This window comes from Phyllostomus hastatus, unplaced genomic scaffold (genome assembly GCF_019186645.2).
Source record: "Phyllostomus hastatus isolate PE091 unplaced genomic scaffold, TTU_PhHast_1.1 phas_scaffold_443, whole genome shotgun sequence".
Taxonomy (NCBI): Eukaryota; Metazoa; Chordata; class Mammalia; order Chiroptera; family Phyllostomidae; genus Phyllostomus; species Phyllostomus hastatus.
The window spans coordinates 1,375,677-1,391,324 of NW_025334031.1; the positions used below are offsets into that span (position 1 = coordinate 1,375,677).

Sequence of the window (15,648 nt, forward strand, 5' to 3'; positions counted from 1 at the left end):
TGGCCCGGCCCCCGCGCCGCAGCAGGAGTGTGGGGCTGGCCTCCTGCAGGAAACACACAGAATCAGGAGGTTCTCCTGTGGGTGGCGTGGGCTTCCTGGACACTCTGCGCTCGCCCAGGGGACGCCCCGGCAGCGCCCTTTCCGAACAGACTCCTCTGACGGCAGCCAGGACCCGGGCTCAGCTGCCCGGAATCGCGCCCCAGCACCCTCAGCAGAGGCCCACCGACCCTCAGCCTCGTCACCCCCCCCCAGCTGCCCCTCCTGGCAGCAGTGTGGACAGAGCACTCTGCTCTCTCGGCTCAGCCTTCGCTGGGACATCATCGCCTCTTCCAGGGAGCCTCCTTGGGTTAGTCCGAGGTGCCCGAGGGAGGCCTGGGGGAGTGTGGAGAGCAGGACAGCAGAGTGGTGCTGGGCCGGTCAAGATAACAGAGAGTCCATAAAAACAAAGTGGAGTCCCTCGTGCCAACCAAGACGGCTGCCCGTCAGCCACGAGTCTCTGGGTCCAGAGGGAAACAGGCCCAAGGCCCACACCTAAGACATCCGCGCACGTGACCAGAACAGGCGTGTCTCCGCAGAACGGGGTCCCAGGGCGATTGCCCACGTGCCACCAGGAATGCCAAGGCACTCACGTATCAAGAGACCCAGGAGCGTGGAGTCTGCTACTTTCAAGGCATCCCAGAGGCAGGCTGCAACCAGCACTGAGACAGACGGCCGAGCCCCACGCCCCAGAGGCTGCTGCGCCCCACGCTGGTCTCCCTCCGCATCAGCGAGCTGAGGCTCTGTCTGCGGGCGGGAGGACTTCGCCTGCCCTGCTGCCCACCTGGCTCCGGAGACCCTTCCTTGCGGGAGGCTGCCGGACCGCAGACTGGGGCTCTGGGACTTGGTCCGTTACCCCCAGTTCTCTCGTCTGACGTTGCTGCCGCCCGTTTCTGAGCGGTCGGTGTGGTCAGGAGGTGAGTATGGGTGAGGGTTAGATCTGCATTCATAAAAACTGGTGACCCTGCGTCCATAAAGCCCGACTGGACGGCGCAGCCGCCTGTGTCGGCGCCCTGTTACCCCCCTCCCCCACCCTCTGCTGGTGTCCCCAGCAGAACCATGGTCGCTAAGGCCGTCATCGGCCGTCGAGAGGGAGGAAAGACTGTCTCCAACAAACGCTGCGACAGGGAGAGATGGAACGGTTCTTCCCCGGGGCTTCCTGGCTGCCGGCCTGTCCCCTGGCGCGCTCCCTTGGGGGCTCGGAGGGCGCCCAGCACAGCGCGCCGGGGCCCGGGGTCCTGGCGGCCGCAAGACCTCCAGGCGCGTCTGCGGTGCCGCAGGGTGGCCGCGCGACCGCTGGCGGCCGGGCCGGGGGCGGGGCCTCCCGGGGGCGGGGCCTCGGCGCCATATAAATAGCGCGCTGGCGCGCGCTCCCCATCAGAGAGCGAGCGCGCAGCGGCTGCAGCGGCGACCTCGCGCGTCCAGGAGCCCCGCGCCTCCCGCGTCCCTCGGCTGCCTCCCGAGCCCCCGGCTGCCCGCCAGGCCCCCGAGACCCAGCGCCCCGCCGCCCAGGACCGGCCCGCGCCCCGCAGGCCCCGCCGCCCGCGCCGCCATGGGGGTGGAGGGATGCACCAAGTGCATCAAGTACCTGCTCTTCGTCTTCAATTTCGTCTTCTGGGTGAGCCCCGGCCGGCCGTGGGGGGGAAGCGGGGAGGGGCGCCCTCAGAGCCCGCAGGCCGCGCGCTCCGCTAGGCCGCTCCGAGGGGGCGCAGTCGAGCCGCCAAGTTGTGGGGCCACCTGTGCGTGCTGGGCGCGGGGCAGGGGGTCCTAGGGGGGCAGGCCGCGGCGTGGAGGTCGCCCGGGCCGCCGCGCTCCTTGACGACGGGGCACTGCGGGGGCTGCGAGCCTGGTTTGGGGGCCTGTGGTCGTCGGGACCCGGAGCTCCGCGGCCGGACCGGGGCGTTTCGGGGCCTCGGGTCTGTTCCCGCTTAGTGATGGCGGAGGGTGCGGTGGGTGTGGGCTCGGAGCCTCCTACCCTTCCCACTCGACCTGCTGGCTGCTGCTTCTGGGACCCCCCGCCTCGCGGGGACGGGTTGGGGGGGCTCGGGGGCGGGGCTCCCGGCGTCCCGCCCCCATGAGCTCATCTGGGCCGCCGCCCCTGGGTGGGCGGCCTAGTCCTGTGGGGGGTGCACTCTCGGTCTGAGTGGGACCGTCTTGGGGACCGTCCAGCCCACTGTTGGCCCAGTCCAACTCACCCCGCAGTCAGCTCTCGCCACCCTGGGGATCCTTTGCAGGGTGTGTGTGTGGGGGGCGGGGGGTTCGGGCTTACTGGGCCTGGCTGTGGCCTGTGTGCCGGGCTGTCGGCACCACGGTGGCCCCCGTTTGTGGGAGCCAGTCCCCTGCCCTCCGCACCCAGACTAGGGTTCCAGCCCGGCCTCGCCCTGGGGGACAGCCGTGGCCCTTCCACTTGGCACAGGGCAGGTGTCCCCGAGCTCCGGGGGCCTGAGTCTGGCCTTGGGCGTCCACTGCGGGAAGAAGCGCCCCGGCCAGACGGTCGTGTCTGGGGGCACAGGGCCCCCCAGCTGCCAGCCGGAGAGCGTGTTTCCTGACCTGGGTCCTGACTGCTGGGCAGTGGCGGGGCGGGGGGGCGGGGTACTTTGTTTTCACTTCCTGTCAGTGTTGGGTTGGGGAGGAAGTGGAGGGACTGGGAGTGGTGGGTGGGCACCCTCTCATGACCATGCCCTGCCCCCCTCCCCCCGGCCCGGCCCCTGGGCACCGTCCCAGGCAGGCCCCTCCGTGCTGCCCTGCTGCCCCGGGCTGCTCGCCCCTCCTCACGCAGGACCAGGATGCCCGTGGGTGGACGGTGCATTTCTCAAGTGGACCGTAGCAGAGCGAACTTTTAAAATGGCCCCTGGAGCAAGTATGCGGGTGGGGACAGCTGCTCTGCATCTGGACAGCCGGGCCCTGGGCGGCTCCCAGGCGGCGAGGGGTCGGGCGGGAGGACCCGATGGACCGCACTCCGGTGGGGGTGGCCCGTCACCCTGGGGGTGGACCCGGCGTGCCCCAGGCCGCGGCCGGGGCCTTTGCTGAAGGTGCGGTGTGCGCGTGGACTCAGCGTGGGCCTGCTTCGGCCCTGGCGAGCGGCAGGGCTCAGGGGGGCCCCCAGACGCCCCTCTGTGGCCCCCGAACCCGGGTGGGAGGATGGATAGGCGCTTTGTCTGGGAAGGGGAGGGCAGGCGGCGCAGGAAGGGGACTTCTCCCAGAGAGTGTCGGCGCTGTGTCCCCCTCCCTCCTCCCATCTGCCCCGTGGGGGGTGGTCTCCAGGGTGCCCGCCCCGCCGCGGAGCTGCGCTGGGCGAGGCTGGTAGTTTCCCGGGGCAGCGAGGGCGGAGGCGGCCGCCGCCTCCCAGGGGGCATTCTTTACTGAAACTTAAGGAAATGTGTGTCCAAGGCCGCTCCCCTCCTGGGCCCGCCCAGCTACTGAGCGCCCTGTCTGTTCCCAGCCCTGTCTTTCCCAGTCGCTGCCCTGGCCCACAGTCACTGCGGCCCCACCCACCGGCCCTGGGTCACCCCTGCGGTGGGGGGGGGGGGATGCAGAGCGGAGCCATGTGGACCTGGGTGGAGACCCCACCCCACGGCTCTGGTCTTCAGCCTCAGCTTCCTGTCCTGGAAAGTGGGCTTCTGGGAGCCCTGTCTCCTGGAGTCCTTGGTGAAGGAGCTGCCCCAAAGAGGCCTGGGGGAGTGGGGGGCGGGGCTCAGGAAATGGAGGAGGGGCCTGGGGCGGGGTCTTCAGGCCCTGGGTGGAGGGCGGTTCCGGGGGCTCAGCTGAGTGCCTGGGCCGCAGTGCGGGCGAGGGTGCTGCGGGAGCCGAGGGAAGAGCGTGGCGTTGAGTGTCTGGGTGCTGAGCGGGTCGGAGTTCCGTTTCAGAGAGCAAGGAGGCTCCCCCGCATGCCTGCCCAGCCCCCTGCGCGCCCACGCCGGGGCACACGCCTGCAGAGACCCTGGCCCCAGGTGGCGCACCTGAGCCACCGCCAACCAGCTCAGAGGCTCCCTGGCCAGCCAGGTGTCGGGCTGGGAGGCAGGGACAGGGCGGGAGGCCTGGCATCAGCCCCAGTGGAGCCGGGGACACTGCCAGGCAGCGGTGAAAATCCTGTCCGTCCGCGAGGCCGGGAGTGTCCTGTGGAGGCGGCTGGAACCTGAGCTCTCTGCCAGGGCAGATCAGGGGCAGCCGGGCTCCCGTCCCTGCCCACCTCCCCTCCCCACCCCCCAGCGGGCCGTCTGCCACAGGCCCCGTGAGACAGGCATGCTGGAGCCCTCCCCTTGGGCACGGCCCTGAGAGTCCTGGGGTGCCCCTGGGCCTTGCGGGGAGACGAGCGGAGAGTGTCCAGCCTGGGACTGGATGTTCCGTGCCTAATGCAACCGGTGGCTGCCTTCCAGAGGCCGGGCGGCCAGGCCCGGCGCAGGGGGAGCCCTGCTAACTGGCATTTAATTTTCGCTTCCAGACGGCACATGCCTGTCTGTCACTTAGCGGTTCTGTCACCTCCCGTCCCCGAGAGGGGAGGTGGCCCTGGAGGGCTCTGGCGGTGTGGGGGGTGGGGCACGGGTTTCCTGTGCCCTGGTTTCGGCCGGCAGGCAGGCAGGCAGGCGGGTGGGCGAGTGCACCCCCAGGGCCCCCAGGCGTCTGGCCGTGGGGCTGTGCGGGTGCAGAGAGGAGGCCCCTGGGCTGGCGGGGGGCGGGCCGCAGCGAGGGGCGGTCCCCGCAGGGCCCCTAGCGCCACCCCGTCCGGCTCTGCTCCGGCCGCCGGGGTCAGCGCCATCTCCTCCCCTCGTCCGGCTCTCCCCGGCTCTCCCCGGCTCTCCCCAGCACTCCGGCCCCGGCCTCCACTCCCCGAAGCGGGACGGGGAACGAACTGGGTCAGGGAATCAATAAGGATTATAGTCCAGGAGCCCGGTGTGGGGGCAGGGAGGGGGGGCAGCCCAGGGGCCACTGTCCTGGCCTGGGCACCCAGGCGGCTGTTGGCCCTGGAGACGTCACTGGCCCCGCGGCCGGGTCGTCGTCCTGCACAGGACACCGGGCTTGCCCGGAGTCGGCCAGTCCTGAGGCTGGGCGTCCCGAGGGTCCAGCAGAACGTGGTGGGAGCCCACACGCTTCCAGAGGCTTCCGGACTTCCCGGTCCTCCCCCCGCACATGCACACTTCATACTCGGGAGCCCCCAGGTGGGCCCTCAGATGGGGGCCGGCGGGGCAGCTCCCACCCCGAGCGGATGGGGCCGAGAGCCCAGGCGTGCGGGGCCCCGAAACAGGCGGGGGGCCCGGTGAGCAGAGGACACCTGCCCTCGTCCCCGGAGCCGGCGCCATGGCTGCCTTCGGGGGTCAGGGGACGAGACTCGGTCGCTGTCGAGAAGGTGCAGGGCGGGGAGCCAGGGCTGGCCTGCCCTCCCCTGGCGCCGCCCCCCCACGCCCAGGTGAGCCTCGGGGTCGTGCCTGACGGCGCCTCGTGAGCCGTCTCACCTGTGCTGCCGCCTGCGGGTGGCGTTGAGGTGGGTTCCACGCCGCGACCGACCGCCAGCTCCTGGCGGCGGACGTGCAGGCCCAGGCTGAGCCCCCCGGGGTGGGGGGGCGGACACTCGGGCTGCAGCCGTCGGGGAGAGGACCCCGGGCCAGTCTGCGGCGCCCCACCCACCAGGGCTCACAGCTGCGGCGGCTCTGCTCGCCACGCCAGGGGCTCGGCCCCCCGCCCTGGAGGTGGACAGCCTTTGCCTCTGTCCTCAGCACGGTCACAGCTCTGCTCCCCAGAAGGAGCCGTCCCCTCCCTCCGGCACCCGGCACCGGGCCCGGCCGCCTCTCTTGCCTTGTCCTGGGGCCTGGCCGTTATCACTTTCTCTGGCAGGTCCCTGGGACGTCTGTGTCCACGTGCCCCCGGCAGAGCCTGAAGGGGCGGGTCAGGGCCGCCCGCAGCGGACGCCTTTCAGGATGTGGGGTGGGTGTGGGCTGGGGGAGCAGGCCATCCCTGGCCCCCCTGCCTGTGGCGTGGGTGGCAGACTCAGGGCCCCAGGTCCTGCCCCCTGCACCCTGAGAGGGGCTGGGGTCCTCAGGGACCTGCATGCGTTTCTTGGAAAGCGGCACTTGGGTCCCCTAGCCGGTGGTGCCCCCGAGGGCCGAGGCCTCGCCCCCAGCCCCCACACGGACTCGGAGAGGCCTGGCTGGGTGGCTTCCTGAGGCCGAGGGGCGAGAGGGGGCGAGGGACATTCCGGCTTCCTGCCCGGAACCCCTGCTCCTCCCCAGACACATGCTTCCTGCCCCCCCGACTCCGGTCCTGGGGGCTGCTGCCCACAGCCGGGGCGCCTGAGGGGCCCTGGGTCACCCAGGGAGCGGTCTGGCCCTGCCCCCCCACAGGGGGCAAAGGCGAGGGTCAGCCTGCAAGGCCCTCTCTTCCCCCACCGGCCCTCCTCCATCCCCCTTCCCATCCGGGAAGCGTCCGTGCCGCGGCCGACTTATTCCAGCGCCTGCAGGGGCATGTCCGGCCTCACTTCCTGCCTCTGGCCTTCCCGGCCCTGACCCTGCTGGGCACGGTCTCCTGGCACCCGGGTCCTCCCCGTGGCCACTTGCCCAGGTAGCGTGTGCACCCCTTGCTGGGGTGCGTCCCAGGGTGCTGGCCCGAGGGAGGGCAGTCCTCCCCGTTCCCAGGAGAGCTGCTCTCCAAGGGCGTCAGCCCCGGGGGCCGGGCTGGAGACCGGCTGGCTGCCCTCTGCAGGGAGCTCCCCCGCTGCCGTGGAATGCGTGGGCAGGACTCCGGGCGACGGCTGTGCCCGCCTGCCCGGTGGGGGGTGGGCAGCCCCTCCTGTCTGGGTCCTAGCAGAGGGCGGGCGGGGCTGCCAGCCGGGCGCCGGCCCCTTTGGGACCCAGAAGAAACAGCACCCCTAAAAGCCTGCGGCTCAGAAGTTCAGTGGCCAGGTTTGGGGGTGGGGTTTTCTAAGTTTTATTTGACATGGACGACACAGCTGAGATGTGCCCCGTGTGAGGTGTTGAGATAGGTGGACACCTGTGAAGCCGTCCCTCCGCTGGCGACCGTGGGCACCCTGTCCACCCCCCGAAGGGTCCTTGGGCCTGTGACCCTCCTGCCCCCACCCCCACCGCCGCAGCCACCGGCATGGTTTTTGCCTGCGCGGCTGTTGAGTTTCTTACGGTGCGGCTTCCTCTGCGGAACCCGCTGGTGTCAGCCAGGTGTGGCCTCCCCGAGTCCTTTCGCCTGAGGGCAGGGAGCCACAGCGGGGCTGCGCCAGGGTCAGCTTTGTTCACACACCCGGTCCCCTGTGTGTGTGTGGGGGGGCGGGTCCCAGCTTCGGGCTGTTTCCTGGAAGCCCCTGGGGACAGATGTCTGGGGAGAAACCTGGGGGGATTCCCTGCGTCCAGGGTGCAGCTTTAGCTTCTGCACTGCACCCCTCCCCCTCGGCAGCCCTGGGCTGGTCCCCGTCACGTGGCCCCTCTGGGGGGGGGCAGGGCAGGGCCCCCCGAGGCCGGTCTGCGGGTCCCCGGGGACTGGCGGCGATGCCGAGTGGCTCCTCACACGCCCGCTTGCCCTCCTGTCTCCGCCCTGACATGTCCGTTCCCATCGTCTGTCTTTTCGGAAAATTGGGCTGTTTCCTTCTGAGTTTTGAAAGTTCTTCGTGAACTTTGGGTACACGTCATTTCTCAGCCATGTGCCCGAGAGCTGGCTTCTCCCGGGGTGTGCAGTTTCGGGGGCCCTACCTGCCGTGCCCCGCGGGCCCCCTCCCACCCTCCCTCTCTACCTCGCTCTGTGCGGGGTGGGTCTTGCAGGCCGGGGTGGGGGGGACCCAGGGAGGGGGCACTTCGTCCAGGCTCCCCCTGCCCTGGAGGCAGGTGGGGCCCCCCGAGATCCAGAGGAGCCTTCCCCAACCTGTGACGGGGTGGGTGGGGGTGGATGAGGGCTCTGTGGTCCCACCAGGAGCGCTGCGGTGGGGGGGGGGGGACCCTGTGTCCCCAGGCTTGGCTTGGCCCCTCCGCTCCTGGGATGAGGGGCTGCCGTGCCACCCAGGGAAGGTGGCGGGCGGTCCCAGCCCAGCCACGCGCTACTCCACGCTCTGCCTCGGGGACACGGAGGCCCAGTTGGAAGGGCTCCCCGCCCCTCCCGCTCTGTCCGGGGGGCCTCTCCACGGAGCTGTCTCTGGACCACGGTTTCGAAATGGAGAAGTGATGTTTCCAAGCCAGAGTTGCCACGGCAACCCCCAGCCTCCCTGGAACCGCAGCTGGCAGCCAGCTCCGCGCAGTTAGGTCTCTGGGGCACCTGCCCTGCCGTGTCCCTCGGGCCCTCCAGCTTCCTCTCGGGGTGACAGGCGCCAGAGAGTGGGGACAGGGTGCTGGGTGCCCGCGGCCCTGCCCTTGGCGCACGCAGCGGGCGGGGCCGGCGAGCCCCAGGAGGGGCTCTCGGCTGGCAGGGGCACAGGGGGACCCAGAAAGATGGGGAGGGCTTCACAACTGCTGCCGCCTCTCCCCGGCCAGACTAGGACCCCCCTGGGCTCTGGGGGGAGGGGCGGAGGGCCCAGGTCCCAGCCAGTGAGGGTGCAGGGCGCCAGCTTCCCCTCGGGGTGGGAGCCCGGTTGCTGTGGGGTGCCGGTGTGCACCCAGCCGAGCCCGGGGCCGAGGGTCCCGGCCCACAGCCCCTCCCCGCCCTTTTCGCTGCTGCCTCAGTGCCGCCTGCCCGCGAGTCCCTGGGGCTGCTCGGGGCTTTCCTGCGGGTCCGGGTGGCTCCCGGTGCTGGGCCCGAGCCCCACACGGGAAACTTGTGCCCCCATCCCCCACCGTCGCCCCCTGTGGCCCCTCTCCCCGGCCGTGGCGCCGTTTTTCCAGGTGTGTTTGGGTTTCTCTTCCCCATCGGACACGCAGCTGTGGGTGTGTGGGGTCAGCGTCAGGAGGTGCGGGGGGGCGGGCAGGGGGACCTGGGGGCCTTCTGACCCGCCCCGGATGCGGCTCCAGGAGCAGAGTGCCCCTTGTGGGCAGCCAGGGCCTGGGGCGCCCGGGGAGCGGCCCGGGCACGGGAGGCAGCAGGGTGCTGGCTGGCTTGCCTGCCCGGGGTGCTCAGGTGTTGGGGCAGGCTCGGGCTGGCCGGACCCGGTCCGGGCTCATCGGGCTCTGCGAGGGGCCGTCCTTCCTGCGCCGGCGGCCCGGGGCAGCCTCCCACCGGCCTGGCCGCCTATTCTGAGCGCGGTGACTTCCTTCCTCAGGCAGCGGCTGCCCTGCCAGGGCGGACACAGCTTCGTCCCCGCTCCGTCCGCCCCCCACCCTCACCCAGTGGCCCCGTCTCCTCTGCACTGGTGCCCGCCAGCCCAGCCCAGCCCGGCCGGGTGCCGTGCCATCCCCCCGCCCCTCCTGGCAGCAACCTCGGAGTCCCCGCCACGGGGTTCCCAGGGGTGCTCAGGGTCTGCCGTGGCTTCTGGCCAGATTTAGCAAATAGAAAACCAGGACGTCCCCTTGAACTTGAGCTTCAGGCACACAACAAGCACGCTTCCGGCATAAAGTGCGTGCCCCGTGCTGCGTTTGGGACACCCTGGTGCCCAAGGCACATCCGCCGAGCCTCCCGCACCTGCCCGGCCCCCTGTCCTGGAGTCTTTCCTGGCAGCCGGAGGGTCCCCCCCACCTGGGTGCTCCCCCGGCACCAGGGCAGCAGAGCAGACCTCTGGGGGCAGCGGGCGGCCCTCGGGCCATCGACGGGCAGAGGGGAGGCCCGCCACCCTGCCCCGTGCCACGGCTTGTCCTGGCACCGCGGTGCTCCGTGCCGTGGGTGACTCTCGCCTGTTCTCTCCCCAGCTGGCCGGAGGCGTGATCCTGGGCGTGGCCCTGTGGCTCCGCCATGACCCCCAGACCACCAACCTGCTCTACCTGGAGCTCGGAAACAAGCCTGCACCCAACACCTTCTACGTCGGTGAGTTCGAGGCAGCGTGGGGCTGGGGGGCCAGCATGGACGGCTCACCAGGGGGTCTGGCCCCGAGCTCAGTGAGGCCACAGACAGGTGGGGCGGGGCTTCCACGAGGAAGTGGGGCCCGAGTGGGCTGGCTGTGCACCTGGGTACGGTATCGGCCACAGGGGTGGGGGAACTCCTTGGGCCTGTGGGGTCAGGTCAGCCTGCGGGAGGTCCAGGGGCCTGGTTGCTGGGGCAGGCTGGCAGTGTGAAGGGGTGTGGCTTGTTGCCCACCCCCCTCTGGGGGCGGAGCCAGGGCCGGAGGGCGGCAGCTGAGTGCGGGAGCTGTGTCAGGCTGTGGGTATTTTGGGGATGGCTCGGGGTGGGTGGGGCCGGATGCCTGGGCAGCCAGGCCAGCAGCTGGGGCTGTGGGAGTGTGACCAGTCTCGGGGGAAGGGGACCCGAGCCCCAGGAGGGAGGGTGGGCCCCGAGGGGCTCTGGTCACCCACAGCCACACCTCACTGCCTCCGAGGCTGCCGGTCAGCCCCCAGGGCACCAGCTGTGCCCCCGGGCGTCTGTCAGGCTGGGGGGATGGGGTTCCTGTGCCCAGCCCCCCAGGGCAGGGGGACCCGGGAGGAGGAGCAGGAGGAGGAGGGCCGGCTGCGCAGAGCAGCAGCCTCCCTGCAGCAGGTCCCAGCCAGCAGAGGCGGGCCGGCCTGGCACTCTGGCGGCAGGAGCCAGCGGTTTCTTCTGCCCTTTAAAGGAATGGGCCCTGGGCCCGCCCCCAGGGCCCACCTAAGGGGCCGGGGTGCAGCCAGGGCGGGGCTGAGCGAGGAGGGGGCGGAGCCTGAGGTCGGACTGGCTGCGGAGGGACACTGCTCCCCGCTCCGGGCCAGGGCTGGGCCGGGGCCACAACGGGCAGCCGGGCTCCGGCCGTGGCACGTGCAGGTCTGCAGCTTGCTGAACCTCACGTAGCCGCACAGGGGCGGGTCCTCACGAGTGGGACTGTCAGGGCCCGAGGGGAGGGAGACGGGATTGAGGGCTGTGCCCCATGGGCGGGCCCGAGGGTGGGCATGGCGGGAAGTGTCTCTCCAGCCAGGTCTGCTCTGTGCCACCCGAGAGGGCCTTCGCTGAGCTTGGCGGCGGGTCCTGAAATGCCAGGCCCCCTTCCCTGGGGTTGGCCTGGTGTCGGGATGTGGGGGCACTCGGCACTGGGAGCCGAGAGCCAGATTCCCAGCTCTGGAGGAGCCTGGGGCTGCCAGAGGCGGGGGTGGGGGGGGGGGGCTGCTGGAGGGATGCACAGGGCCCCTCTCCTGGGACAAGGGCACCGGGAAGGGCGGTCTGGCCAGGCCAGAGCCTGGGCCCTCGGCGTGCCCTCTCCCCGGGCGGCCCCTCTGCCTCCTCAGGGACGTGTGTCCAGTCCGGTGGGTGTCTGGGCAGGTCTGGAGGGCAAAGCGACCCCCGAGTGCCATCGCCATTCTCAACTGTCCCCGTCGCCCTGCTGCCACACGCCACCCTGGCAGTGGCCCCGCCCCCTCGTGCCGTGGCTCCACCCCCAGAGCGCGGCCTGGGGAGCAGAGCTGAGCCTCTGAGCGCCAGTCCAAGGAGCCGCTCAGAGTGGCCGGTCTGGTCGCTGCCCACAAGTGGGTGCTGCGGGCCGCTGGCAGGGGGGCGGCAGGGAGTGCCCCGGGACCCCTAGGCTGCCACCCTCCGCCCCAGCCCCAGGCCAACAGCTGGGCCTTCTCCTCCTCCGTGGCACCAACACGGGGTGGTCCTTCCCGGCCCACCACGTCCCAGAGGCTTGTGGGAAGCAGAGTGGAGCAGTTTGCAGCGATGACCCAGGGAGAGACAGTCCCCGCAGAACTCCGACCCCACCCCCGTTCTCTGAGCACCTGTCAGAGTGCCATTGGGTGCCCCGAAGAGAGAGAGAAAACCGAGGCACCGGGGGAACTCCCTACGCCTTCTGGCGCCCGGCCCCTCCCTGGGCGGCAGTGTGCGCGTGCGTGCGCGCACGCGGCTGGCTGGGGCGGGGTCTGGGGCGGGGCATGGCCCCGGATGCCCCGGGCTCGTGGTCACTGAGGTGTCGTGGCCCCTCCCCCCGCAGGCATCTACATCCTCATCGCCGTGGGCGCTGTGATGATGTTCGTCGGCTTCCTGGGCTGCTACGGGGCCATTCAGGAGTCGCAGTGCCTGCTGGGGACGGTAGGTCCTGGCAGGGCAGACCCGGGGCTCAGGCACCCCTGCAGCCGGTCGGCCCCTGGGGAGGGGTCGCAGCAGCCGGGAGACCTTCCCAGGATGTCCACCTCCCTGCTTGGTCCTTCCATGCGGTGGGTTGCTGCTGTGTCCAGGACCTGAGTCCAAGTTCCAAAGTGGCTTTTTTGTCTTTTTAAAAAGTCCCAGGTGTAATAAATTAGGGAATGAGTCCCAACCCCAGGTGTCCCTGATGTGCCCCTACGCACGTGACGGTGGAGCCTGGCTGTGGCATGCAGGGCCTGGCCACCCGGGAGGCGTGGGCTGTGGGACCCTGTGCCAGTGTCTCTGTGGGGACACCCACGGTGGCACACTTCCCACCTGCTGAGCTCCGGCCGCAGCCTCCCTCTTTGCCGCCCTGCCCTGCCCTGCAGCGCTCGGGCCCGGGGGACGATGGGAAGTCAGGCCGGGTCCTGGGCTCGGTGCCTTTTGGCTCGATGTGGCTCATCCCAGGCGGGGTGTGGGTGGGAGGGAACCACCAGCCGCCCCCACACACTGGTTGGTCACTTGAGGCGCTGGTTGTCTGTGGAAGTCAGGCCCTACGCTGTCCCCCCCGGCCGGCTGTCTCCGGCCCGCTCTGACCTCCTGTTTCTGTGCTCCCTGCTTGCCGGGCCTGCGGCGGCCTTTCCAGTTCTTCACCTGCCTGGTGATCCTCTTTGCCTGCGAAGTGGCCGCCGGCATCTGGGGCTTCGTCAACAAGGACCAGGTGAGCCCGGGTCCCCGGGGAGGGCCAGCCCCAGCGTGGGGCGGGGAGGGGAGCACGCGCTGCTCAGTTCGGGCGGACGGGTCAGGCTGCAGAGTGCGCTTTGGGGCTCCTGGGGCCTGCCTGGTGGGAAGGCCACGGAGGTCTTTCCGGAGGCGGTGGCCTGGGGGCCAAGCTCGGGGCGCTGGGGATGGGAAGGCTGGGCCTGCCCTGGAAGCCACCGTTGTCCCGGAGAGCCTGGTGACGGCGCGCCCCCCGGGACCGGCCCTCACTCGGTGGGCCGGGTCCCTCCCCAGATCGCCAAGGACGTGAAGCAGTTCTACGACCAGGCGCTGCAGCAGGCCGTGATGGACGACGACGCCAACAATGCCAAGGCCGTGGTGAAGACCTTCCACGAGACGGTGAGGGGCGGGTCTGCTGGGGGCGGGCAGGGGGCGGGGCCTGGCTGCTGCTCAGTGCGGCCTGAGCTCAGAGCGCAGGCGCAGGAGGCGGCCTGGCAGCACGGCGCAGGCGCAGTAGGGGGCCTGCTCCTCAAAGGCCCTGGGGCCCCTCTGGGACACGTGGGCCCCTGGGGGAGCCAGATGGGCCAGCCGGTCAGGGTACGGGGCTCTCTGAGCAGCACGGCTCAGCAGGAGGAAGGGAACCAGGAGCGACCTTCCCAGCCCGGACCGCAAGCCGGGGCAGCCACAGGGGCCTGTGGAGCTTGCTGGACTTGTGTCCTAGGCCGCCTGCCCTCAGGCCGTCTCCCTCCCGTGCGCGGGGCTGACAGTGCGTGCCCTCCGTCTTCGCAGCTCAGCTGCTGTGGCTCCAACGCGTTGATGACGCTGACCACCTCATTGTTCAAGAACAACCTGTGTCCCTCCAGCAACAGCTTCTTCAGCAACTTGAAGGTGCGTGGCGGTGGGCGGGGCTTTCCAGGGTGGGCGGGGCTTTCCAGGGTGGGCGGGCCCAGCCCTCCTCCCTCCACAGGTCCTGGGTAGTGGCCAGCTGCCCAGGGGCTCTGGCAGGCACCAGCAGGCACACTGAGTGGTGCCGTGGCCTGAGTCGGGGTGCCGTGCCCAGGAGCCTGGTTCCCGACGGGGCAGCTCTCTGGGTCTGGCTGCCAGTGGGCGCGGCGGGCACCCCGACCTCCCAGGTCAGGGCCCATGCGGTGCTCAGTGGTCTCTGGGCACGCAGCATGCTCCTCAGTCCTGCGTGTGTTTTCACACGGGTGTCAGATGAAACCCAGCAGAGACTGGGCCCCGGGCACCCCTCTTCTGCGGGCGGCCGGGGCTGGGACCAGCCCCCCCGACCACCTGCTGGCCGTGCCCTGCAGGAGGACTGCCACCAGAAGATCGATGACCTCTTCTCCGGGAAGCTGTACCTCATCGGCATCGCGGCCATCGTGGTCGCTGTGATCATGGTGAGTGGGCCGGGCGGGGGGCGCCTTCTCTGGCCCCCGTGAGCCTCCGGGCGCTGACGGCCGCCCGCCCCTCCCCGCAGATCTTCGAGATGATCCTGAGCATGGTGCTGTGCTGCGGCATCCGGAACAGCTCCGTGTACTGAGGCCCCGCCGCGCACGCGCGCACCGCCGGGACCCCCGCCTGGGGCGCTCGCTCGCTTGCCGGGAGACCGGAAATCCCGCCTGTGTATATAACTTTTCTCGTATTACTCTGCTACACTTATTAACCTTGTTACTTTTGAGGTTTTGCTTTTGTCCTGAAGTTCCCCCATTACCTTTGGGGGCTGACGCCACCTGGGGGTGGCATGCGAGTGTGGGCCCTGGGGACTGCAGGGCGGGGTCCCCTCTGCTTCGGCGGCCGCCTGGGGGCCCTGCGCCGGCTCTCCAGGCACCTCCCGCCCGCGCGCCAGACCCCGTGGACCACAAGGCGCACGCCTTTTTTTAATCCTCGTCCCCTCCTGCCTCCTGCCTCCTGCCACCTGCCTCTAGAGCCGGGTCTGTGAGCAGCCTCACGCCTTTACTGCACCTGTCCTTTCTAACACCTCCCCTTTCATTGTAATTACATCTTGAAAATCATTCAATAAAGAAGGAAAAACCAGGCATGCTGAGAAACTGTCGGTCCCCACCCGTGCTGCAGCGTTTGAGGCCCGGGCAGCAGCTCTGCGGGGCAGCATTGCCCAGCCCAGGTGGGCTGCCTGCCCTGTCGGAGGGCAGTGATGGGGTCCCCGGGGAGCACTCAGTGTGGAGCGTGCTCCTCCGGGGGGCCCCTGCGCCTCTTAAAGCATCCTCCCCCCAGCTTCGCTCCCACTCCTGCTCCTACACACCCCTGCCTGGAGGGGGCAGAGAGCGCGGTGGTGGTGCAGGACGTGCTGGAGGTGGCCTTGCACATGGCTCGCCTTCCTCCCTGCCAAGGGACAGCTCCTCGGCAGAGGGTGGTGGCTGCCCCTCCCCAGCGTCTCCCTGCTCCCTGGGCGGCTCCTGCCAAGCTGTACCTCCCAGGGCTGGAGGGGGAGTTTCAGCCACTGCCCGCTGAAGTGCGCCCCGCCAGCTGGGACTTAGGCCCAGCTGCCTCTTGCATCAGGCCACTGCCCCCCTGGGGAATGCTGGGTGATGTCACCGTGAGCCTCCTGCGGGCACCGACCTGTGTGTGTACATTAAATTGACCCCCTGAGGCCGCAAGGGCCCCCTGGGAGCTGACTTTGGAAACTAACCCCAGCCCCGCGATGGGGGGCCAGGGAGTCTGAGCAGGTGTGCCCCCCCACATCCTGCGCCAGGGCGGGTCGTTGGAAACACGATGACCCCAGGGACCTCCTCCCAAGCTCCCCCATGCTCAAGGGCCCGGGGACATCCTGCAATGTGACAA

The 15,648-nt window shown here is 70.3% G+C and overlaps 1 protein-coding gene across 1 annotated transcript; it reads left to right on the forward strand.

Annotated features, from left to right (window-relative positions):
* Nucleotides 1-1,420: 1,420 nt before the first annotated feature.
* CD81 (CD81 molecule) lies at nt 1,421-14,885 on the forward strand. Its single transcript, XM_045821124.1, has 8 exons — nt 1,421-1,654; nt 9,801-9,915; nt 11,996-12,093; nt 12,773-12,847; nt 13,141-13,245; nt 13,636-13,734; nt 14,160-14,246; nt 14,327-14,885. The coding sequence occupies exons 1-8, from the start codon at nt 1,589-1,591 to the stop codon at nt 14,387-14,389; spliced, it is 708 nt and encodes a 235-aa protein (XP_045677080.1). The 5' UTR covers nt 1,421-1,588; the 3' UTR covers nt 14,390-14,885.
* The last annotated feature ends 763 nt before the right edge of the window (nt 14,886-15,648 follow it).